We start from the raw sequence: 27,308 nt of genomic DNA, 5'->3' as shown, positions 1-27,308 counted from the left end.
ATCTACAGATTCAATGCAATCCCTATCAAATTACCAATGGCATTTTTAACGGAACTAGAACAAAAAATCTTAAAATTTGTATGGAGACGCTAAAGACCCCGAATAGCGAAAGCAGTCTTGAGGGAAAAAAATAAGAGCTGGAGGAATCAGACTCCCTGACTTCATACTATACTACAAAGCTACAGTAATCAAGACAACATGGTACTGGCACAAAAACAGAAACATAGATCAATGGAACAAGATAGAAAGCCCAGAGATAAACCCACGCACCTATGGTCAACTAATCTATGACAAAGGAGGCAAGGATATACAATGGAGAAAAGACAGTCTCTTCAATAAGTGGTGCTGGGAAAACTGGACAGCTACATGTAAAAGAATGAAATTAGAACACTCCCTAACACCATACACAAAAATAAACTCAAAATGGATTCGAGACCTAAATGTAAGACCGGACACTATAAAACTCTTAGAGGAAAACATAGGAAGAACACTCTTTGACATAAATCACAGCAAGATCTTTTTTGATCCACCTCCTAGAGAAATGGAAATAAAAACAAAAATAAACAAATGGGAACTAATGAAACTTAAAAGCTTTTGCACAGCAAAGGAAACCATAAACAAGACAAAAAGACAACCCTCAGAATGGGAGAAAATATTTGCAAATGAATCAACGGACAAAGGATTAATCTCCAAAATATATAAACAGCTCATGCAGCTCAATATTAAAGAAAGAAACAACCCAATCCAAAAATGGGCAGAAGACCTAAATAGACATTTCTCCAAAGAAGACATACAGATGGCCAGAAGCACATGAAAAGCTGCTCAACATCACTAATTATTAGAGAAATGCAAATCAAAACTACAATGAGGTATCACCTCACACCAGTTAGAATGGGCATCATCAGAAAATCTACAAGCAACAAATGCTGGAGAGGGTGTGGAGAAAAGGGAACCCTCTTGTACTGTTGGTGGGAATGTAAATTGATACAGCCACTATGGAGAACAGTATGGAGGTTCCTTAAAAAACTAAAAATAGAATTACCATATGATCCAGCAATCCCACTACTGGTCATATACCGTGAGAAAACCATAATTCAAAAAGACACATGCAACCCAATGTTCACTGCAGCACTATTTACAATAGCCAGGTCATAGAAGGAACCTAAATGCCCATCGACAGAAGAATGGATAAAGAAGATGTGGTACATATATACAATGGAATATTACTCAGCCATAAAAAGGAATGAAACTCGGTCATTTGTTGAGACGTGGATGGATCTAGAGAGTGTCATACAGAAGGAAGTAAGTCAGAAAGAGAAAAACAAATATCGTATATTAACGCATGTATGTGGAACCTAGAAAAATGGTACAGATGAACTGGTTTGCAGGGCAGAAGTTACGACACAGATGTAGAGAACAAACATATGGACACCAAGGGGGGAAAGCTGCCCGGGGGTGGGGATGGTGGTGTGATGAATTGGGCGATTGGGATTTACATGTATACACTTATGTGTATAAAATTGATGACTAATAAGAACCTGCTGTATAAAAAAATAAATAAAATAAAATTCAAAAATTCAAAACAAAATACCCTTATACATATACCAATACCAAGGAATGGTGAGGATGCAGAAAAAGCAGAATTCTCATATGCTGTGTGGGACTGTAAATGGTAAAACCACTGTGAAAAACTATTTGGAAGCACCTACTAATGTGTCAGTTCATTTAATCGTTAATACTATGTGACAAGTAACTGTTATTGTCTCCATTTTACAAATGAGGAAATGTGTCACAGAAAATAAGTAACATGCCCAGGGCCACACAACAAAAATCACAGAATTCCTATTCCAACCCAGGCAGCTCGATGACGCGTCCAAGCTCTCAACCACTATGCCTCTCTATGTGGAAGAAGGTAAAAAATATATCTTTAGAGTAACCAACTATGTTCATGTTGGGTAAGAAGGAAACTAAAACCAGATCAAAGAACTTCAAAAACAGAAGGTGTTCTAAGATTAAGGGTCAGGATGTAGGCCAAGAGTAGATTTAGGAGTGAGAGAAATACAAAGTGATAAGCAATTTGCTGTCAGAAACTCAGAGTTTGAGACTTGTCCCAACATTTAACAAAAGGAATGCTTTTGATTAGCATCACTCTAATATTTGGTTAAAGACCCAGTACCTGATAACCATTAGACCTAAACCTTCTGGAGGGCAGCTTTTTACATTGGTAATCCTAGTACCTAGCACAGTGTCTGGTAAATCGCAGGTGCTCAATAAATGTTTAGTGAGTTTACCAACCCTTTATTTAAAATGACTGTCCTGCCTCTACTTCAAAAAATAAGTTATGTTTCTGACAGAGAGTAAGAACTCTCTCAAAAGTTACTACATACCTCTTTAAATATTCAATTCTGTCTTACTAATAATGTGTCATAACTGTATATGTAAAGTCATTGAACATTATTAGCGCTTTCTCTTTATAAAATTTGGCCTTTTACAGTTTTGGGGTTTTAAAAAAGAAAAAAAAATCTGATTAAAAATACTGAACAGTACAAAAACAACAGCAGGGAACATAATTCTCCCCAAATCAACTCCTGCATATTAGCAGCTTCCAGAAGAATAAAAGAAACCAAATACATAGTCCTAAAAAAGTCCATGAATAAAAGGCTTTGTTCTTAGAGAAAATTAAATAAATTATTGAATTTTGGTTTTAATTAGTCAATGAATTATTAAGCTTTGCTCCTAATGAAAATTCAGTGACTATTCAGACTATCACTGATAGTTGAGTGGTTCATTGTTTTTGACTTGTACAGTAATACAGGTTAGTGTAAAAGAAAATTAATATGTAGAAAACAATAAATAACTTAAAAATAATATAGATGAAAATATAGAAATTAATTTAAATCACCCTAAATTCAACCCAGTAGCAATAATTACTGGTAATATTTTTTATATAGCTTTTCATGTTTTTCTATAGGTATGTGTATCCACGTATATGTGTACATACATGTGTGCATAAAGGTATACTTTGGACAATGTAATAATACTCTACAAACTGTTCTGTATACTGGTTTTTCCACTTACCATCTGTTATGGGTTGAATTGTGCCCCCAAAAAGATCTTGAAGTTCTAACCCCCAGTGCCTGTGAATGTGACCTCATTTGGGAATAGGTTCTTTGCAGATAATCAGTTTAAGATGTGCACATTAGGGTGGGCCTTAATCCAATACCACTGTGTCCTTATAAAAAGGGGAAAATTGGACACTGAAACACACACACAAACATATACACACACAGGGAAACCTCATTATAAACATGAAGGCAGAGATTGGGGTAATAAATCTACAAGCCAAGGAACACCAGAGATTACCAGCAAACTACTAGCAGCTAGGAAAGAGGCATAAAACAGATTTCCCTCACAGCCCTCAGAATGAACCAACTCTGCCGGCACCTTGATCTTGGGCAACAGCCTCCAGAACTGTGAGACAATAAATTTCTGTGTTTAAGCCACCAAGTTTGTGCTAGCTCTAGCAAACCATCTCCCCATGTCAGTAAATAAATGTCTTTGCCACCTTAATGTTTTCATTCTAATCCATTGTACGGATTTACGACCATTCAAATAATCCTCTACTACTGGATGTTTAAGTATTTTCCAATTTCTGCTACAATAAACAATGCTTCAACAGCCATCTTTGTACATACATCTATTGCCATTTGACTTCCTTAGATATGAAATTTCTGAGTTAAGAAGTAGTTTTTAAGCTTTTGCTTTATATGGCCATGCTGCCCTGGAGAAAGCCTGTATCAGCTTACACTCTTACCAGCAATCTCAGTGTCCATTTCCCATACTTTGGAACGTACTAAGTGTTGTCATTTTATAAAACCTCTGTCAGTCTAACAGGTAAAAAATAACTCAACATTGCTTTAATTGGCTTATCTCGTTCTAATTATTGGTAGGGTTTAAATAAGTTTCAAATATTTAATGACCATTTACATGTTTTCCACAACGTACTGCATGTTCACTTCTTTAGCCATTTTTCTACTGGGGCTTGTATCTTTTCCTTAATAATGTGTAAGAGCTTTTGTACATAGCTGGTTTTTAAATGAAATCCAGGGTATATCTTTCCTCAGTTCTAAGTGATAGGTAGTTTTCTGGTGACCTTTCTTCTGTGGGATATTACATGTTCAAAAAAAAACCACAAACCTATAAATGGTATTCCTAAACATTGGACCTATAAAAGGTATTCCTAAATTTGGACCATTTGGGTACAAATTTAGGACACAAATGGTATCCTAAAAACCTATCAGGACAATTTTTGATTTATCAGAGATTTTAACTGTGACTATCTCCCCACAGTACCAGATCATTACTGATTATGCAACTAACCGAGGAAATGCTTTCAGCCTATGCTGGTAAAGCCTTTTTTTTCCCCTTTTTAGCCATGACCATAAAAATTTTATTATCAATACTGTCATTTGTATCACAGAACTGTGTTATGATTTGCTCATCCATTTGTTTTGCACAGTACTCTACAAAACAATGCAAACATTAGGAATGATTTGTGGAGGTTTTTACTCTAGACATACATATCTAGTACATCTGCTAGAGGCTTATATGAATCTCTTTTAGTTTATGAATCTTGACTATGTATATTAGATGGGAATTCTAACAATCTGTTGATGAGCTTCACTTGATAGTGTTAAACCAATGAGTTCAATAATTTTGGCTATTATTACTAAGCTGTCAATTAAGAGGGTTCTGGAAAACTGTCATAAATTCTAAAATCCAGAAATACTTGTTAAACCAGAGTTTAACCCAAAAGTCATAGGAGCATGTGGGGCTGAAGCACACAGAAGAGAGAAGTTACACTCACAGAACTAAAGTGGACGTTTACACACAGCCTTGGAGCAGAGACGGTCAGGGCAGGAAGGAACCAGAACTCACAGGATGAGGTTTGAGAGGATTAGAGAAGAGTCAGAATACAGAATTCAGATCTGGACCAAAATAAAAATAAAAATAAAAAAGGCAGAAGATTTATTGTGTCAATATGAAGTACAGCTTATTTTGGAGTGATAACTCTGGTAAACAGCCCTGTTCTCTTAAAGAAAAACCATTAGTAGGGAGGAAGAGGATGCTCTGACTACAGCCCTCTTCAATCACGTTCTTGCTGATTAAATATTAATTGGTATTTCTGACTAATGAATAAGCTAAGTAACTGGCTTGTGCTATAGGGTTGAAAACATAAACCTGAAACACACTTCTCATGTATGGACCCAGTCTATGAACCAAAGCTTGAAAATATGACGGCAAGAAATGCGAAAACTGGGAAATAATTTTCCACTTTGATTTGCCTTTGATCAGACAGGAGGAGGGAAAAACGCAATACAGAACAAGGACAAAAAAGATTGAAAATTTGGGAAATAGAGCCTACGATAAAAGATTAAAGAAGTTAGAATTACTTAGTTTGAAGCAGAGAAGAAAAACTAATTAAGGCTTTTAACAATAAAGATTACTGAAAAGCATAATCACTGAAAGCAAAGCAAAGAGAAATAGGTAAAATTCCCTGGGGCTATACAATTAAATACAAAGATTCTTACAGACAAATGTTAGGTGTTTAAACAGAACAGAAAGAAAGGTTCTGATTGGTGAATGCTTAGACGGAGGAAACATAACTGCTTTCAGGTAGGACATTCAGGTGTGACAGGACCAGCTATGACAACCCAAGCAGGCAGCCTGAGAGGTCCAGAGAACCTGATGATACAACACAGTACTGACTGGGACCTCCCTGGTGGTCCAGTGGTTAAGACTCCACACTCCCAATGCAGGGGGCCTGGGTTCAATCCCCGGTCAGGGAATTAGATTCTGCATGCCATAACTAAAGATCCCGCAAGCTGCAACTAAAGGTCCCACACGCCACAATGAAGATCTCACGTGCCACAACTAAGACCTGACACAGCCAAATAAATAAATATTTAAAACAAAATAAAACCAAATAGTACTGACAATAATGAGAAGGTGGAAATTTGATATACAGATCTCCTGATGGCCCTGTGAATAATGGCTATCAGTTAGAAATAGGAACTGGAAAGGAGAAAGACTAATCAGCAGTTGGCCATGGTTAAAGGCCTTGTTTGGTTAGTCTTTGGAAGCAAAACTGTGCAGAGGAGCCAACATATTAATTAATGCTTCTGGTAAATTCAACAAGCCAGTCTCAAATCTTGAATGAAAAGTGTGAGTTTCAAACAGAATTGAAGAATAAGGAAAATATGGCATTAAGCATTTACTGAATGTCATTTTTAAAAAGTGGATACTGTAGGATGAGTCAAAATGGCATCCTCTTAAGATTTATCAGTTATTCTACAACTCAGAAAAGTCACAAAAGTCTTATAATGCGCAGTCTGAATATTTTTAGGAGGAATGAACAAAGTTACAGAAGGTGAGAAGGAAAAGAAAAGAAACCTGACCAAGTAGCTATTACATGCTAAATACTGTTAAGCCCTTGAAAAAGTATGTCCTCATCGGTATGATGTCTGGAATCTGTTTAAAAATAATCCAGGCTTCCCTGGTGGCACAGTGGTTGAGAATCTGCCTGCCAATGCAGGGGACACGGGTTCGAGCCCTGGTCTGGGAAGATCCCACAATGCCACGGAGCAACTAGGCCCGTGAGCCACAGCTACTGAGCCTGCGCGTCTGGAGCCTGTGCTCTGCAACAAGAGAGGCCGCGATAGTGAGAGGCCTGCGCACCGCGATGAAGAGTGGCCCCCGCTTGCCGCAACTAGAGAAAGCCCTCGCATAGAAACGAAGACCCAACGCAGCCAAAAATAAAAATAAATTAATTAATTAAAAAATAATAATAATAATAATCCAGAGAGAAAGCAGGGGAGGTAAGTAGGGGTATAGATAAAGTAAGATTGTGTCTAATTTGATAACTGTTAAAAGTTTGGTGATGAGAATATGGATGTTCATTATACTATTCTATTTTTGTTTATTTAAATTTTCCATGATTTTTACACTAATTATTAGAGAAATGCAAATCAAAACTACGAGGTATCACCTCACACCAGTGAGAATGGGCATCATCAGAAAATCTTCAAACAACAAATGTTGGAGAGGGTGTGGAGAAAAGGGAACCCTCTTGCACTGTTGGTGGGAATGTAAATTGATAGAGCCACTATGGAGAACAGTATGGAGGGTCCTTAAAAAACTAAAACTCGGGGGCTTCCCTGGTGGCGCAGTGGTTGAGAATCTGCCTGCCAATGCAGAGAACGCGGGTTCGAGCCCTGGTCTGGGAAGATCCCACATGCCGCGGAGCAACTCGGCCCGTGAGCCACAATTACTGAGCCTGCGTGTCTGGAGCCTGTGCGTGGCAACGAGAGGCCGCGATAGTGAGAGGCCCACGCACCGTGATGAAGAGTGGCCCCCGCTTGCCACAACTAGAGAAAGCCCTCGCACAGAAACGAAGACCCAACACAGCCATACATACATACATACATACATACATAAAAAGAATGTAAGCAGACAAGAATATCATTAAAAAAATAATAATAAAAAAAAAAAAAACTAAAACTCGAATTACCATATAACCCAGCAATCCCACTACTGGGCATATACCCTGAGAAAACCATAATTCAAAAAGACACATGCACCCCGATATTCACTGCAGCACTGTTTACAATGGCCAGGTCATGGAAGCAACCTAAATGCCCATTAACAGTCGAATGAATAAAAAAGATGTGGTACATATATACAATGGAATATTACTCAGCCATAATAAGGAACGAAATTGGGTCATTTGTAGAGATGTGCATGGACTTAAGAGACTGTCGTACAAAGTGAAGTTAAGTCAGAAAGAGAAAAACAAATATTGTATATTAATGCATATATGTGGAACCTAGAAAAATGGTACAGATGAACTGGTTTGCAGGACAGAAATAGAGACACAGATGTAGAGAACAAATGTATGGACACCAAGGGGGGAAAGTGGGGTGGGGGGTGATGAATTGGGAGATTGGGTTTGACATGTATACACTGATGTGTATAAAATGGATGACTGGGGCTTCCCTGGTGGCGCAGTGGTTGAGAATCTGCCTGCTAATGCAGGGGACACGGGTTCGAGCCCTGGTCTGGGAAGATCCCACATGCCGCGGAGCGGCTGGGCCCGTGAGCCACAACTACTGAGCCTGCGCGTCTGGAGCCTGTGCCCCGCAACGGGAGGGGCCGCGATAGTGAACGGCCCACGCACCGCGATGAAGAGCGGTCCCCGCACCGCGATGAGGAGTGGCCCCCGCTTGCCGCAACTAGAGAAAGCCCTCGCACGAACCGAAGACCCAACACAGCCAAAATAAATAAATAAATAAATAAATAAAGTAGCTATTAAAAAAAAAAAAAAAAAAATGGATGACTAATGAGAACCTGCTGTATAGAAAAATAAATAAAATAAAATTCAAAAATTTGAAAAAAAATTTTTTCCATGATTTTTAAAATTATTTACCATATATAATGTGAAAGTCAGTGGGGTGTATTTGTGTACTTGTGAGTGAATGTGGGTTTAATCTATATAGAACAGAAAGGACTCCTATGTAACCCTCCAAATGGGACAGATATAGGCCCATCAACTATAAAAATGCTGCATGAAAGAAGGAACGCATTAACTAAATTGGAAGCATTAATAAGGAGGTGTAGTTTCAGAGGAGCAGGAAAAATGTAAGAAAGAAGAAATGTGAACAGAACAGAAGAACGTTGGGAGGCGGGGGGAGCAGCAAACAAACAGAAGGAAAATCTACTTCTCAAACAAAGGAAGGAAAGGTATTTTTTTGAGTAGTTACTGTGTTCTAAGACCTGTTGTTAAGTATTTTACATCATGACCTCATATAATCCTCACAGGAAATTTGTAACATGGATGCTATTATCCTCAATTTAAGATGAGGCAATAGGACCTCCCTGGCGGTCCAGTGGTTAAGACTCTGTGCTTCTAACGCAAGGGGCACGGGTTTGACCCCTGGTTGGAGAACTAAGGGATCCCTGCAGAGTGGCCAAAAAAAAAAAAAAAGAGGCAATAAAAGCTCACAAAGGCCAAGTAACACACAAAGAATCATGCAGATACTAAATGACAGAAATAAGATTCAAAGCCTTTTGCCCAAGCTTAAAGTCTCTGCTCTATACAATACTACTACTTCCCAAGAAGAACATACAACAAAATAAATAACTTTCTTCGAGGTACACAGATTAGAGGAAAGGGGAAGGAAAACACAATATAAGAAGGGAGACAAGAAAGTCAATTTAATTTTGTTATGTAAGTATATCCAGGTTGTCATGGTAGTAAAGAGGGTGAATGGCGGAGGGTAGGTAACTAAACTGGATATTGGAAGAGGAGTTGGCCAGGAGTTAGCTGAGGAGAACATAGCAAGAACAGACCCACAGAGATAAGAGAAGAGACTATGAATTGAGGACCTGTAAGTTGGTCAGTATTCATTCACTGATATAATAAATATTTACTGAGGGCCTACTCTACACCAAGACCCACAGATACAGTAGACATCAAAACAGAATAGTGTCTCCCTCCGTGGAGCATACAGCTTAGGAAAGATTATTCATAGAATTACACATAAAATACTTACAAACTAGGACGTGTTGCAAAGGAAAACCAAAGGGTGTTATGACAGCATCTAAAAGGGGGACCTTCCTAGGGACAGTGGGATGATCAGAGATGGCTTCCCTGGGGAAGTGACATCTAAACTGAGCTGAAGAATAAACATGCATTAACTAGGTGTGTGGATGGTTAGATGAGACAATCCAGGCAACAGGAAAAGCATATACAGAGCCCTTGAGATAGGAGAGAACAAGGTATAGAACTAAGAGAAAACCAGGGTGGCTAGAGTATAAGCACAAATGAGAAAGTGGGAAACGAGGCTGGAAAAGTAGGCAGGTCAAACCACATACGGTCTTTAAGATTACATTCAAGACTTCGGAGTTTGTCCCAAGAGCAAAGGGAAGCCAGTGGAGGTTTTTGATCAGGGACTGATAAAATAAGAATTGTATTTTGAAAGTGTCTGTTCTCAGGGGTTATGAACATCCAGTCCATAGATACCAAAGGGTCTGTGCATAGAATCCAGGAGTCCATGAACTTGGATGAGGGGGGAAAAAAATCTTTATTTTTCACTAACCTCTAAATAAAATTTAGCATTTCTTTCTGAATATAGGGCTTTTAACTTTGTCGCAATACAAATCTCAAATACGTTCACATTATATTTTGGTTATTGTAAAACTCTCAAAATAATGGTTTTGTCTCTCATAACATCATTACTTTAAAATTGTGGAAGTTTGGGGAAGCATTGCTAGACCTTGTTATTTAATACATTAACAATAAAGAACAGATATTATAATATCACAAGTTTTTTAAAAATAACATTTTGATAACTATATTGGTTTCCTTTGTAGTTACATTTTCAAATGCTATTCTCCGAAGGAGTCTGTAGGTTTCACCACAACTGCAAGGGGTATATGTCTTAAAAAAAGCTTAAGAATCCCTATCAGAGGGTAGAAATTGGAGGAGAAGTGCAGAGAGAAGGCAGAGAAACAAGCAATCCACATAAGATGATGGAAGCTTAAACCAGGATGGGAGCAGTGCTGGTGGAGTAGCGCAATTTGAAAGATATTCAGAAGGTAAAAGTGACATTAGAGACTCTTTTCAAATGTAATTTTCTAAGAATATTTACTGTTATAAAAATACTTATCATATAATGGTAAATAAAAATGCAGAGTCTAAAACTATCTATACAGTATAATGCTGACTGAAATTCTACTGTACACAGAAATGACTGGAATGATGGAAAGTATTTTAAAATGTTAAACATGGTTATCACCGGGGAATGAACAGCAGTAAAAATGTTTATTTTTTTTCCTTAGGACTTTTCTAAACGTTTCCATATTTTATAAAGTGACTAGCAGAAAAAGCATAATTTTAGTTATTTTTGGAAATTTTCTTCTCTTTTCTTTTCTTTTTTTTTTTTCTTTTTGGCCAAGCCACAGGGCATGCAGGATCTTAGTTCCCTGACCAGGGATGGAACCTCGAAGCCGTGCCCACCTCACCCTCACCCTACGCCCGCAGTGCAAGTGCAGAGTCTTCATCTGGATGGCCAGGGAAGTCCCTGTAAATTTTTTAATGATGGGGAAATGCTTACGATACGTTTTATAATGAAAAAGTATATAAAATTGTACATACAATATGATCTCAACCATATAAAAAATCTATAGTGAAATTATGGGTGATTTCTTTATACTATCAGATTTTCCACGTTTTCTTCCGCAAGCATATATTACTTTTATAAATTACATTATTTTTAAATGGCACGAATGGATAGATTAGCTTTGGACAGAAGGAAGGATTCTTCAAGATTTAAAATAAGAAAAAAGAACCAAGGTTTGCGATGGACAGAGTCTATTGGTGGGGGAACAGGCTATTGAGGGAGTTCACACGTAAAGGGCTCCTTGGTCTCAGCAAAGCAGGAGGCTAGGACATCTACAGCAAGCAAAGGGGCTGGTAGGGCCGGCAGTGATAGAGTAAGGGGGAAGGTCTGCAACGGCCCTGTGGGAGCACAGGGAACTGTGAGGCAGCACACAGCGCTTGGCTAAGGGTCTTTAGGAACAAACAGGAAACGGTATGGATTAGTATTGCTCTCCGCCTTTGTAAATGATTTGCTGAGCTTCTTAAAAATGTCAGGTGCCCCTCCCAGTGATTCAGTTTGTCCAAGTAAAGGCCCAGTAATCTGCACCTTGAACAAGAGGGAGTGTTTCAGGTGAGTTCAGACCATATTTTAGGAAATGCTGGTTTAGGGTCTGGTCTGAAAACAATGGACAAATCTACTGATACATAAAACGTCTTCAGGTTCTCTCTGCTCTCATCATTCCAACTTACAAAGGGAGTCTAGATGTTAAGATTTTTGTTTTGTTTTTGTTTCGTTTTAGAATTTCAGGAGAATAAAAATCAGCTTAGAGGGACTTCCCTGGCGGTCCTGTGGTTAAGGCTCTGCGCTTCCACTGCAGGAAGCATGGATTCAACCCCTGGAAGGGAACTAAGATCCCACAAGCCTTGCAGTGCGGCCCACCCCCGCAAAAAAAGAGTAAAATTCAGCTTAGAAAGACAGGTAAGAAAAGAGTAGGAAAGACAAAGACACACTAATAGTTAAAATATACAGATGGTCCCCGACGTACAATTTTTCAATGTTACCATGGCGCAAAAGCCATAAGCGTTCAGTAGAAACGGTCCTCTGAACTTATCTTGATCTTCTGCTGGGCTAGCGTATGAAGTACGACACTTTGTGACACTGGCAGCGACAGCAGCTGTAGCCCACGGCCAGCCATGGGACCATGAGAGGAAACAGCCCATAAGCTTACAACCATTCTGTACCCAGACAACAATCTATTTTTCACTTTCTGTACAGTATTCAATAAATTACACGAGCTAGTCAACACTCTATTATAAAATAGGCTTAGTGTGAGATGATTGTGCCCAACTGCAGGCTAACGTAAGTGTTCTGAGTTATGTTTAAAGCAGGCTAGGCTAAGCTATGTCCAGGAGATTAGCTGTATTTAAATGCATTTTCAACTTATGATATTTTTCAACTCACGATGTGTTTATCAGGACATAACCCCATCGTCACTCGAGGAAGATCCATATACTATTATCTGTATGATAGAATTCCAGGCCAAACTACCTTACCTTTAGCAGGAGAGCAAAATTACTCCGCAGAGAATCAGTCACACCATTTTCGTACAATTTTTTCCTCATGAGGTTTTCGCTCACGTTCCCACTATCAGACTGATACCTTAATAATGACTTTAGCATGGTTTCAAAAGGGTCCGCTGAAACAGACAAATTAAACATTTCAAAGGCAAAGTAATCACTCAAAAAATAAATAAATAAATCTCCAGCAAAAGAACAGAGAGCAGGGAGGTACGGGACTGTAGCCAAGAGACTATGAACTTTTTTTCACAACTCCCTTGTCTTTCCTAAATGTGAACAGTTCAAGAGGCAATAAAGATTGGCAAGAAAACAATATTTTGACTGGGAATTCCACTGTATATCATTAATACTTACATAAATTTTCTACTCACATGACAGCAATATCTTTCACTTTGTAAAAAAAAAATCACACCACTGATTTTTAAAGCAAAATTGATGTTGTGTATGTAACTGTCAAGTATTACAGTTAAAATTATTTAGCTGAATCCAAAAATTTCTTTTCTTTTCTCCTTCATTCATTTTTTAAGTGTTTCTTGTTTCCTTTTTTTTTTTTGGCAGCAGCGCTGTGAGGCTCACAGGATCTTAGTTCCCCAACCAGGGATCAAACCCAGGCCCCCTGCAGTGGAAGCACAGACTGCTAACCACTGGATCACCAGAGAATTCCCTAAGTGTTTCTTTAATGACTATATTGTTTCCACATATGCAAAAATACACTGTCATTGTAAGTAATTAAAACAACATAGATACAAAGAAAATAAATTCATCTAAATCTCACCACACAGAGATAGTCACTGTTAAATATCTGAGATTTTTTTTTTACAGCTGTTAACATTTCTTACCAGAGAGAGACAGACAGAAAAATCTGTCAGATTTTGCAAAGAACTATAGTCCCTTCTTTCAGAGCACGTCTCTCAGTTCATTACTGTGATCATTCGAACACCATTTACATGCTCCCCCCCCCCTTCCCCAGCACTAGACTATAAATTCCACAGGAGCAGAGGCCATGTCTGGTTTTACCTATCTTTGTATTTCTTAACAGAGCCATCCTTCCACATTGCGGAAATTTTGTGATTAAGAAAACAGACCCAGCCCAGAGAGCCTAGCTTCAAGTCCCAGCTCCATCACTAATTAGTTGTGTGACTTTGGGCAAATGACTTAGCCTCCCTGTACATCAGTTTTCTCTTCTGTAAAGTGGGGATAATCATACTACGTACTTCATAAGGTGTTCTGAGGATTAAATCAGTTAACGTGTGTAAGGTCTTACAATAGTGCTGGCATATAGAAATTGCTATATGAGTATTTGAAGAACAAAATAAAATAAACCTATATCATCATATTAACGCCTGAATGTATCCTTTAATGCAGCCATTTAAAATTTTTAAGTTTTAAGTTTTTATTATGAATAATACTAATGTCTTTTCTCATCTATGTGATTATCAGTTTATGATAATTCCTTAAAATAAGTCAAAGGTCACTGCCAACCTTCTCTCCAGATAGTTTGTAAAACATTTATACTCCATGTTTCTCCATTCCCTCACCAACAATGAGTTTTGCCAACATTTTTCATCTCTTCTAGTCAAATAAGTGAAAATCTCATTTTTATTTGCATCCCACTGATTATTAGTGAGGTTGAAATCTTTTAATTTGCTTTTTGGCTATTTGTATTTCTTCTTTTTTAATTACCTTGTTTTTGCCCATTTTTCCACAATTGCATTTTACTTTTATTTTCTCATTAGTTTTCATTTACTTTATATATATATATAGGTGGTAAATAGTTCCATCTCTCTTTTAAACTTTTTCATGGTACCTTTTTATTTTACAGAAATATAGTATGTGGCCAACATTTTCCTATCTCTCTCTTTTCCTATCTCTCTCTTTTTCATGGTGTTTTTTATTGTACTGAAATTTTTTCATTTTTATGTAGACAGATTTACCCATCTTGTGATTGATGGCTCTTAGATCTCATGTCATGGTACAAAAGGGCTCATCAACAACCCCCTCAAAAAAATTTAAGATTTAACCATTTTTTCTTCTATTACTTTTATGACTCCAAATTTTAATCATTTCTAATTTATTTTGATACAAAGAGTGAGACAGGGACTGAGATTTATTTTTTCCAAATAGCTAACTAGTTTTCCCAAACCATTTATTACCTTTCCCCTTTATCATAAAATGCTACCTTTATCATATATACTCAGATTGTCTACTGGGCTACCTACTCCATTCCATCAATCCATCTAGTCCTATCACAGTACAAGATTCTTTAAGTTAATTAAGTTTTATAATACACTGTTCGACCTGATGGCACAAGAATCTCCCGCGCTAATGTTCTTTCTAGATGTTTCTTAACTGCTCTTGTACCTTTACTCTTTCAGACATACCCTGGAAATGTTTTTTCAGGTTCCAAAAAAATCCTGTTGGCATTTACACTGGGATTTTTTTCGTATATATATATAAATTGAAGGAAGAAAATAATCATTTTACAATACTGTGTCTTAAATGAAGTAATTAATATAAAGACTTCAGCACAATGTCTGGCATATAATACAAAGTATTTAATAAATGTTAGCTATTCCTAAGAACAATGTATGGATCTTCATTTATAGACAACTACTCTAATTAAAAAGAAAATTAAACTTACACGTCTTATTGGGGTTGATATGCTGCTTTAGCACATCAACAGTGCCCAAACTAACCACAAGGCGCCTGCCAAACCAGAAAGAGACCACAGGCCCATATTTCTCATGCAAATTAACCAGGAACTCGTGCAAACTTCCACTGTTCACAATATCTGGAAGATTACCATCTCTGAAAAAAGAGCAACATTTGACAAAATAATCAATTTAACATTGAAGAATCAGAAAAACAATACTAGTTGATTCTGAATTAACTGTGTCAACAGATGAGAGCAAAAATACACAAAATTCAAATTACTGCAAAATCCAAAACTGAATTATATTTAACTTCTCTCTTTCGGTAGTTATATTTGCATACGGATTTGTCTGATATTTTGAGAATTCATAACACTTCATACCAGATAAAAAAGCTACACGAGGAACATCTGACTTAGACACGGGAAAACTATCCAATTTTTACAGCAACTCATTCTGAGATAGCAATGGACACCATCATTGGCTACTAAATCATAGGCTAATTTAAATCAGCTATGGCAATTTTTTCTTATTTCCTTCTATCTTAATCCTTTCTTTCTATTTTCAACACTCTCTGGCTAGCAGAAGTGAAAGAAGTTAAAGGTTTTGATTTATACAGGCTTCCTTTCTGTTCTTAACAAAGTTTAGGTAGTATGCCCAGAGATAAGTTTAGAGAAAACAAAGGAATGAAATAAACTGAGTAATCTAAAGATATGGTTTAGTTTTGATCCAAAAATTAAGAGTTGACTCTACTTGATTTAAAAAAAAAAACAACTCACTTTTCTTCTGTTGGAGTAATCCCTGGAATTCCTGCAGCTTGTCTGGAAGCCTTAGGGAAAAAATTTTAAAGAGTTTAGTATAATGAATTATCACATATCCCATAAGTCAGATGTGTTTTCCCAAGACATCTGCAGGACCTTAAATGATGGTTTTCCAAATTAGTTGAATCTCAGAGATTATTTCTATATTAAAATACAAAAACTGGATTCTTTGTATTGAAAAGAATTATCCTAATATTCCTCCTCTCTATCAATTAAACTAAGGTGTTTGAAGAATTTAACATCCATTCTACCTCAATTAATACATAATCAAGTACACTTTTCTTTGTTCTGAGACTATATATGGTCCCATCTGGCTTGGCTTTCAAAAAAAATCAATGTCATGATTATAATAGTTTCATTCCTAAAATAGTTCTCCTCTTTCTAGTCAAAGAATTTACCAAAATACAATGTGATATTCATCATTTGCTTTAATGCAGTTATTATTATCAGGGTCATACAGTCAGAGAGGTGTCTGCTATAGAAATAAATAACAAAATAATTCATAGCAAATTATTAAAGCGACAACCTCTGAAGAATGAACTATGAAAAAGTTGGGGGAATTTTCATTTTTTACAATTTTGTACTGGGTTTATGGTCGCTGGGTTTAGAGGTTAGTGTCTTTTTTATTTTACAACAAGCGTATTACTTTTATAATAAGATATCTTATAAAACTATTTTTACATAATCTAAATATTTATAGGAAAAATAACCTAAAATAGTCAACTCCAGAATCAATTCTGAATTTTGTCCATGATTTTAGCTAGTATTAATCAGAGTTTATTTGTTTGACATTCTGCCCTTTTCCCCCCACTTAACATTATACAAATAAATGAATATTTATTTATTTGAACATTTAAAGGCTAAACTGTGTTCCACTATGTAACCAGAATTGTGTAATCATCTTCCTGCTATAGTGTCGTAAAAAATCTAGGCTATTTCTTTCTTTCATTTTCTTTGTTGTAGGTAGTGCCATGAAAATCTTTGTTCAACTTTACTTTTTTCCTCCTTTGGGGTATGTATGCCAAAAGAGAGATACTAGGTTGAATGATACTAACTGAAGAGTTTTACAGTTTGTACTAAATCCTATAAGAATACTATCTAGGGGCTTCCCTGGTGGTGCAGTGGTTAAGAATCCGCTTGCCAATGAAGGGGACACGGGTTCAAGCTCTGGTCTGGGAAGATCCCACATGCCTCGGAGCAACTAAGCCCGTGCACCACAACTACTGAGCCTGCACTCTATAGCCCATGAGCCACAACTACTGAGCCCGCGTGCCACAACTACTGAAGCCCGCGCACCTAGAGTCCATGCTCCGCAAAAAGAGAAGCCACCGCAATGAGAAGCCCGGGTACCACGATGGAGAGTAGTCCCCACTCGCCGCAACTAGAGAAAGCCCACGTGCAGCAACAAAGACCCAACCCGGCCAAAAATAAATAAATAAAAATAAATTTAAAACAAACAAACAAAAGTAGTAGTCTGAAGTGATAATCTTTCCAAAAAAAAGAATACTGTCTAGGCAACAGTATGTGCAACTTGCATTTAACTGATGACAATGAAACCTACAACGTAAAATTTTGTCCTACAGTCTCATCAATAATGGAAACTTGTCAAGTTTAATATTATAAAAAGTGGGGAAAAGGATGGAAGGAACTCAACTAGAAAAAGTCAGTCGTATAAAAAAAGCCAACTTTTTATTTTCTAGGCTGAAATTATTGACTGAAACAAGTTTCCTGACCTCTCTTTAAACATGGTAGATTGATAACACCCATCAATTATCTCTTCCTGAAATCCCACAAAATGAAAGTGAAGAAATAAAAAAGGAGAAAATAAGGATAAAGAGAATGGGAGAGGAGATAACAGTGGACGAACAATCCAACCAATGGAACAACAGGCTGGTGGGTGGTGGCCCCTATAATTCTAAGGGAAAATTATTTCCAACTTAGAATTTTATACTGAGCCCAACTATCATTCAAGTGTGAAGCTAGAACAGAAAGATTTTCACACAAGCAAGATCTCAAAAAATGTGTTTTCCATGCACACTTTCTTAGGAAATTACTGGAAAATGATGCACTGCGGCAAATAAAGGAACTGAAAGAAAAGAGAGAGAGACTCATGTGGCACCTAGGAAATAGGGTATCCAACACAGGCAAAGAGAATACCAGTTCTGATAGTAAAAGGACAAGAGCTATGCAGCCGAAGGAGATGGTAACCACTACTGACTGGGGAAGGGTGATGGAAGGCTCCATAATGGATATTTTCATGGGGAAGAAAATACAGCTGATGTCTCTGAATACTTGAACGAGTTCACTGAGTAGCGTTACGACAGAAATGTCGAAATATCTGCCGAAAACTACTGATAGGCAGGAGTGAAGAACCTCTAAAAATGTGCAAGTACTAAGTACAACCCCTCCTCACCGCACTAATCATGCTTCTACAGCTCCAGCAGCAGGTATGCAGAGGGTGCCTCAGAAGTCTGTGCGCTTTGGATAAGAGGGCTCCTACACCAACCTCCACCCTTCAAGAGGAGAAATGAAGAGTGAGCCCCAGAACACCAGGCAAAAGGCTCTCCTGCCCTTTACTATATCCACATCTTCCACGTAGCTAAATTGATGAGATCCCCAAATTGGCATGCACCTGGCAAGACCCTGCCAACCTCCCTGACAATCGTAGCCTCACCACTATCATCTACCTTGAGACCATCTAGAATGTTACTATGACCTTTTTCCTTACCTACATTAGACACCACACTAAGCCCAGGACTACCATCCCCAGGTCTTCCCTCATCCCCCCGACTCCTATTCCTACAGAAGTTTATCCTCTTTCCTGACCCATCTGTCCCCAACTCAAAACTCCACCTGATCTCAGCCACTCATTCTCATGGTTGTACACGAGGTCTTGACATTACCAATAACTTCACCATCTCCAGAGTTTTAACATCAAGCATCCAACTCTCCAAGCACCTCCTATTTTTCCTTTTCACTATTTTTAACATCTTGACTCCAAAAACTATTTTTACCCCAAAAGGACTTTTAACCCACCCACTCATATATTCATTTTTCACTCTGTCCAGCTTAGATTACATGGTCCATTATAACCACTCCCTTGCCCTGTATCCTTTTGTCAAAAGCACCTAGTAAAACACCAATTCTAGGGGCTTCCCTGGTGGCGCAGTGGTTGAGAATCTGCCTGCCAATGCAGGGGACACGGGTTCGAGCCCTGGTCTGGGAAGATCCCACATGCCGCGGAGCAACTGGGCCCGTGAGCCACAACTACTGAGCCTGCGCGTCTGGAGCCTGTGCTCCACAACAAGAGAGGCGGCGATAGTGAGAGGCCCGCGCAATGCGATGAAGAGTGGCCCCCGCTCGCCGCCACTAGAGAAAGCCCTCGCACGGAAACGAAGACCCAACACAGCCAAAAATAAATAAATAAATTTAAAAAAAAAAAAACACCAATTCTAATTAAACCCAATATTCTGTCAACTGCCCCTGATTCCACATAGATGAAGAAAAACTACTGGGGAAAAACACACCCATGCTGACTAGTCTTATTTTAATTTCATGACCCTCAAGTGAGCTGCCTGGAAATCTCATTTTCCTACTCCTGCACTTTCCTAACCTTCTAGATGGCTATTTCTCAGAAAATAAGATTCACTGAAAGTTCCAGATTGTGCAGTTGCAATACTCCAATCCAATCCATTTACCAGCGAGAATATTTAAGGTGTTCTGTCATTGCCAGTGATGTATTTGGCACTGTGCTGCTGCTTTACAACTTCTTCTACAAAACCACCACCTTGCTTTGTAGATGATCCCTCATCCATTAGCTCCTTTGTTTTCAGAACCACTGTCTGAGGCTGAAGAAGGCAAGAAGAGAAAGAAGGCCGGAAGGCGATTCAGAGATAAAGCACTTGGCTAGGTGAAGCTCACAGCTGACCTCCCCCTGCACAGGGCTCCTTCCACGACCCCTTTATTTGGCCCGTGAGGCCCAGCGAGGAGCAAGACCCGGTCTGGACCTTAAGGACTCTGGATTTCAGGAATGAAAGTCGAAAGACAGAAGAGTAGACAACAAAAGAAACACTGGGGGAGAATCCTCGGGAAAGGGGAAAGGCGTGGAGCAGCCTGGAGTTTCCTCCCAGGCACACTAGAAACTGGGACTGGAGTGGGCAGAGTTACTGCCCGAAAGCCACCCAAGCACTTCAGACCCGCCCTTAACAGCGGCGTGGCGAGGGCAGGCGCAGGGAGGCCGGACCCGCGGATCAGCCCTCAGCCCCCGGCGGCCGCGCCCGCGCTGCTGAACCACCTGCCCGCCTCACTCGGCGTCGGAAGGCGGCCGTGCGGCCCGCGCCGCTCCGTCCTCAGCGCCAGCCCCGCGCGCGCCCGCGAGGCGTCACATGCCCCGGCAGCCGGGCCCGCGCGGGCCCGGAGCTGGACGGAGCAGGAGCCGGAGCAGGAGCTCTCCCCGCCCCCCCCCCGGGCCCGCCCCCTGCGGCCCGCCGCGGGCAGGGCGACGTGGATGCGGGCGAGACCGAGGCCGAGCCGGCGGTTACCGGGTAGAGGTAGAGCACCGCTCCCACCAAAGCCAGCAAGAAGGTAACGGCGAAGATCGCGAAGTCCAACATGGCTCCTCCGCCCGGGAGCCACGTCTCGGTTCCGCGCTCGGCAGCAGCGCCTCAGCCTGGTGGGACCCGAGCAACGGAGGGGTGTGCGGGAGCGCCCGCCGGACGAGCGAACAAATGGGCCGCTGGGGGCGTGGCCTGGGCCGCCGGGGCTGGCGAGCGGAGCAAGGGAGCGCGGAGGAGCTCTGGGAACCGCGCCCCGAGGCGGGACTCCGGCGGACGCGACTCCAGACACGCCCGAGACTCCGGGATCGAGTTGCTGGGGGAAGAGGAACCCTGGCTTGGAGAAAACGTTAGGAGTTATCATCGCTCTGCCCCGACCAACACTTTTCCAAGTAGATTTAAAATATATGTAATAACAAAATGTAGCTGAACTTAATTATTGCACATGTCTGGGTGTTCTATAATAATAAAGTGGTGTTTGGATCAAATATAAAATATAGATGCATAATTCACACATTATATATTTATTTCATAAAATTTATTTTTCTTCCCTTTACTTCAGAAGAATCTCTATTTTTAAAATCAAGATTTTTGACATCATTTGTTTTCTGTCTGCAGAAATGCCAAATTATCCTGTCTTCGGTCATTGTGGTTCTTGGATAGATTTTTTTAAAACAATCTCAGGTTTATTGAAGCATAATTTATGTATAGAATAGTTGTTTTAATTCTTTCAAATTGAAGAAATTTTGCTCTGTTGAGGCAGTAGCAACTGGAATTATCAATAAGATTTTTAAAGTAGTCTTTAGCTTCAGAAATGAACAATGACTTATCTATTGTGTTCAACTGTAATGGAGTTGCTGCCTATGGTAACATTGTTATTGCAGCAAATATTATAAAACAGTTTAAATTTATCATAACAATTGTATCACTTATATTGTGATTCTCACCGTCTTTTAAAGCGATAACTAGATCTGTAGGGTAATATAAAGAATTGGTACCACACTTTACTGACATCATATCTAGACCTACATATATATTATTTTAAAAGGAACAGTAATTTAATATGGAGAAGGGTTCCTAAGCTGCCAACTGCAACCACCATGGTCACCACAATAATTGTGGAGTACTTCCAGTCCACTAATGAAACCCTAAGAGAAGAAATAATGTTTCGTTATGCAAAAATCTATTGTGTTTATGCTGAGGACAAAGATTGGCTAAAGTAAGTTACCTATTTTTATCAACTTGCTCAAATACTCTTTCCACTGTTATATTCTCCTCCAGTTTTATAGCAGCACAGCCTACAAACCTTTATAGCATTTAGATGCAGTCACATTTTATAATATTTCAAAGATACAGAATGTGAGATATGAAGAAGTTCCCTGGAGCCTGAGCAGTATTAGCTATGAGAGTGGATGTTAACAGTTTAGTTGACCACAAAATCCTGATTAACCACCACATCCTGATTGACCATCGAATACTGATTTGCCCATGCGTTCTTTAACTTTTTTATGGATTTGTGATATGTGGGTAACTCCCACGCATGGGCCTGTCTTGCTCTGCTCTATAGGTGGTACTGTCCATATAAAAGGACACTCAGTGGGTTCCCTAGCCCTCTGATCCAAATTCTGGTTGGATTTGGCCAATGGGAAATAATAGCATAAGATGAGAGGAAAGTAAAGTCAAGATATTCATTCTCCGGGCTTTCATGCTGTGGACTCACTGTTTACCACAGCTCCTGTCATATGGCCCTTCCCATACAGATACCCCTTTCTAGGAAATGGAACTCCCTTCTTGCCACTTCAGGCTCAGGGTTGGTGATGGCTCACCTCCGCTGCTAGTCTTGGAGCACTGAAACCTTGTGGTTTCCTCAAACCCTTCCCACATCTTCATAAATATTTCCTTTACTGAACTCTCTTATAATTACTGGTTTCAGCATGCCATCTGTCTCCTGCTGGGACTCTGATCCACATGGTAATTATTATTGCCATTAAATTGCCTGTTTGGTGGGTGCAAATTTTTTTTCTCAATTCTAATGAATAAGGGTAATCAGATACAGTTTGCCTTTACCTAGTAGAGACAGCATTACACCATCAGTGTTTTACTCCAGGACTTTGTCAGTTCTCCTTTGTGACATAATAAGATAAAATTTCTAACTTATTTGTAATGGTATTCCACACAATATCTTGCTTGTCCATTACTCTGATGACATACTATTGAGACCTGGTGAGCATAAAGTAGAAATTTCCTAGATGCCTTAGTAAAATAATACATGCCAGAAGGTCAGAGAGAAATCTCAAAAATTATTTAGGAGTCTGTCATATTGATAAAGTTCCTACAGGTTGAGTGGTATGGGGTACTTGCACATTGTATCAGCAGAGTCTGAGATGGAGTTTAAGATGCAAGATATGTAGTAAGGATTAATATATGTGAAGGAAGGAATCTGGATTGGGCAGAAAGAGAAGTGAAATTATGATGCAGGCCCAACAACTCCTAGACCAACCTAGTGGGGAGTTTGGAATGAGAATTACCCACGATGATTGGGCTTTGCTGGGCCTTTTTCTACACACCCACCTTACTCTCTTCCTGAGAAAAAACTTGGAAGGGAAGTTAGCCTCTGTAGTTTTTCTGAGGGCCACAACTGTTACATATAATCTTCTTTCTCCACTATCCATGGTAGATTCTCTTTACTCAGCTACCAAGTCTTGAGGCTTGGTTAGTCCGGAAGAATGACTGGATTATTCTGAACTACCTGAGTACCTGGTAATCATGTACTTCTCAGACTATGGTTTTTCTCTTTGCAGTCACAATTGGGCAAAGAAGTACAAAGTAGCGCCCAAGTAAATCACCTGGGTTTTACACTATTACATATTCCATTATGTGATGGCAGCTGTACCTCTTCCTAATTATCCAGGTCACATCAGCAAGCTATTCTGATGCTTTATGTGGATGGCAGCTTGTGGGTGATGTATGTGATATGACCAGTGAGTTCCACTGTCATGGGCTCCCTCCGGCACTTACTTACTGTAAAGTGGGTCCTTTGGTCTGAGGTGATGTTATATGGAATCCCTTGCCAATGAATCAAATACTCCACTGCCCTTAAGATAATGGTGCTGGTTAAGGCCCTGTAGACATAAAGGGCAAACCATATACATAAAATACATGTCTGTTCCTATGAGAATGAACTTGCCCTTCCAGAATGGAAGGGGCCCAAAATACATAACTTGCCAGAATGTGGCCCATTGGTCTCCTTGAGGAATTGGGCACTAAGCATTTATCTTTGTTGTTGGTAGATTGGACATTCAGTGGTGGCAATAGCTAGACCAGCCTTGGTAAGTGGGGGGTTCATGCTGTTAAGCCCATGGATAGTCTCCATTTCTGCCATTGTGGCTACTTTGTTCATGTACCTACCCATTGCACCGGCCCTGGAGTGGCCAGTGCAGGGTCTACCTGACATGAATTGGATTGGTTGTTTGGTCCACTTGACTGTTTAATGCCTCTTTCACGGTGGGTGCTAATATGTGGCTCAAAGATTTTCACACTTCTTTCCCACTCTCATATGTCCATGTACATACCTCTATCCCAGACCTTCTTGTCTCCAATCTTAAAATCTTTTTCCGTTCATGTCTCTCAGCAGCTGGCCAGGCCTTTCATCACTGCCCATGATTCCATATATATGTATATATTCTAACTTTGGGCCTCTTATCTTTCCACATCTTATCTTTCCACACAAAGTAAATGGCATGGTGCACCACTAAAGATCTGCCCATTGAGGTGGTTTTCCCTTGCCACTGTTCTTCAAAACCACCCATAAGTAAGGCTTCAATGCTACGCATTTTTTTTTTTTTTTTTTTTTTTTTTAGAAATTCACATTCTTTTATTTATTTATTTATGACCGTGTTGAGTCTTCGTTTCTGTGCGAGGGCTTTCTCTAGTTGCGGCAAGTGGGGACCACTCTTCATCGCGGTGCGCGGGCCTCTCACCATCGCAGCCTCTCTTGTTGCGGAGCACAGGCTCCAGACGCGCAGGCTCAGTAATTGTGGCTCACGGGCCCAGTTGCTCCGTGGCATGTGGGATCTTCCCAGACCAGGGCTCGAACCCGTGTCCCCTGCATTGGCAGGCAGATTCTCAACCACTGCGCCACCAGGGAAGCCCAATGCTACGCATTTTTGACTTTACCCACATACTGAGCCATCCCACCTGTAAATGAAGCTTGGTCTTTTTCTTCCTCCTCCATCTGATCATACAAGATCACTTGTAAAACCGAATGTGTTACCTGAGGAAGGGGCACTGGTATGACAGTAATGGATACTCTGGGGATCTGGGCTACTTGCTCATGCAGCTAATGTCTTCCCTATGGTTCTTAAGACTTGCTGGTGTGACAAGGCCTAGCGGATAATACACAGTGTTGGGAAACTGAGTCTCTTAAGAGCAAGGTATTAACAGCCATTTTGTTCTGGACGTATCTTTTCAAGGATGTTTGTACAGCAAACAACTCGGAAGGCAGAAATAGTCTCCTTCTGGAATAGAAGGCAGGTTTGCTTACTCATCAGTATTAATGTTTCCTTCCAGGGCAAAGGTCAGGAAGGTGTGCTTGCAGCCCATTATAAAAGATTTAGCTTTCCTAAACTCAGATTCTTTAGCTGTGACATAAGATTGTAAAATGTATTCTTATGAATTCATCTGCAAGTTTATAGTTGTAGGTTTTACATTTACATTATTGCTTCAAGTTAATAAATAATCAGTTCCAGCACCATTTGTTGAAAAGACTGTTCTTTCCTCATTTAATTATTTTGGCACATCTGTAGAAAATCAATTCATCATATATATGGCCACATCTAAAGGTCTTCTATTTACTCCTTTTGACCTACGTGTCTATCCTTATGCTGGATAATCCACAATGTCTGATTCCTGTAGCTCTAATTCTTGAAATCAGAGTGTGTAAGTCTTCCAACCTTGTTCTTTTTCAAATTGTTTTGACATTGTGTCCTTTGCATTTCCCTATAAAATTTAGAATCAGCCTTTCAGTCTCTTCAAATCTATTTTTTATTCCATTTTTCCAGCCATATTCTGTAGTTTCAGTGTACATGTTCTGCAAATATTTTATTACATTTCCTCCTAAGTATTTAATATTTTCAAGATATTGTAAACTGTACTGTTTTGAATTACAATTTTTGTTACTAGAATACTGAAATATGATCTATTTTTGTATTTGACCTTGTATCTTGTGACTTTGCTTGGCTCATTTATTACATAAGTTCTACTGTTTTGTGTACATAGATATCGTAGAATTTTCTACATGCTTGTTAACCACAAAAGGATATTTTTACTGTCTCCTTTCCAATATGTATGCTGTTTTTTTTCTTGCATTATTGCACTAGCTAGAGTCTCCAGTACAATGTTGAATAATAGTGAGAATAGGTATTCTTACCTTATTCCTAATTTAGGAAGAATTCAGTCTTTTACATTAAATATTATGTTAGCTATAGGTTTTTCATAAACATACTTTATTAAGAAAGTTTTCTATTTTTAGTCTACTGAGAATTATCTTAAACAGGTGACATTTTAAACATTAACCCAATCTTAAATTCATGGGATGAACCACACTTGGTCATGAGGCATTATATCTCTTACACATTGCTAGAAATGATCTGCTAATATTCACTTAAGGATTTTCGTGTCATCGTTCATGATAGATAATGGATTGTAGTTTTTTTTAGTTTGGGGAAGATGAGGGTGAAGGGTAGAATTACATCTCTCTCAATATTTTTCTCTCTTGCATGCAGGATCCTAAATCCTAAATTTCCCCCATTTTTTCCTCTTTCACCAACTAGTCTACAAAGCAATTGCATTTCTACAGTCTTCTTAAGTCTTCGGAGATTGTCATGTCAAATCCTGAACACTAAGTCCACTTTTTGTGTGCAGTACTCTGATCCACTCAAACTCTTGTTCAGTATTTTTGCACTTAGGATGGGCTCTCTCTTTCTGGGAGTCTTTTTTTTTTTAGCTCAATCTTAGGTTCTCTAATCAACTACTCTCAAGTTTTTCTGGACTCTCCTTGCTTTCTGTAAAGGCTTACTATAGAAACTTAAGAGATAGCTCTGTTGGAATTTGCTTTTTATATTTCTATTTTTAAGTAATTTGATGTTTGTCGTGTTATGTCTTCTTGATATCTTGAAGGCATGGGATTTTTGAGGATACATTTGTTTTTGTTTATCTGTACAGTTTTTTGGAGGACGTGTGGAGAGATTTAGACTTAGGTACCTATCGTTATCTTAGGCACCCTGTAAGTCTAGATTCATACAGTTTGAATCCATTAATTTTCCACCTTCCAAAATTGTATTATCTTCTCTATTTTCTTTGTCCTTTTAGGCTTATGCCCTCATCCTTGTAGGTTTATGCCTTCACTGTTGTTCTGCCAAAATTTTAATATGGAGCAAACTAAAATACAGTTACTTACATTCAATCTGTTACCCTTATCCACAAATGTAAAGTGTAGGAATAGGTCAACATCTAGACTGTCAAAGTTGATGAGTAAAAGATTTTAACT

The 27,308-nt window shown here is 39.1% G+C and overlaps 1 protein-coding gene across 2 annotated transcripts in view; it reads right to left on the bottom strand.

Moving 5' to 3' along the window:
* LOC132368638 (cytochrome P450 20A1) overlaps nucleotides 1-21,041 on the bottom strand; it is a 61,307-nt gene extending 40,266 nt beyond the window's left edge. For both annotated transcript variants that reach the window (XM_059927360.1, XM_059927359.1), the window contains exons 1-4: nucleotides 20,750-21,041; nucleotides 16,167-16,216; nucleotides 15,378-15,544; nucleotides 12,713-12,855 (exon numbers count right to left, since the gene is read on the bottom strand). In XM_059927360.1, the coding sequence (XP_059783343.1) occupies nucleotides 12,713-12,855; nucleotides 15,378-15,544; nucleotides 16,167-16,216; nucleotides 20,750-20,821 (432 nt within the window). In that variant the 5' untranslated portion in view covers nucleotides 20,822-21,041. The remainder of the gene's footprint in view (nucleotides 1-12,712; nucleotides 12,856-15,377; nucleotides 15,545-16,166; nucleotides 16,217-20,749) is intronic.
* Between the last annotated feature and the right edge of the window lie 6,267 nt (nucleotides 21,042-27,308).

Source organism: Balaenoptera ricei, chromosome 7 (genome assembly GCF_028023285.1).
Source record: "Balaenoptera ricei isolate mBalRic1 chromosome 7, mBalRic1.hap2, whole genome shotgun sequence".
Lineage (NCBI taxonomy): Eukaryota > Metazoa > Chordata > Mammalia > Artiodactyla > Balaenopteridae > Balaenoptera > Balaenoptera ricei.
Note: the sequence above shows the minus strand (reverse complement) of the source record. Positions and strands in the feature narration are given on the sequence as shown.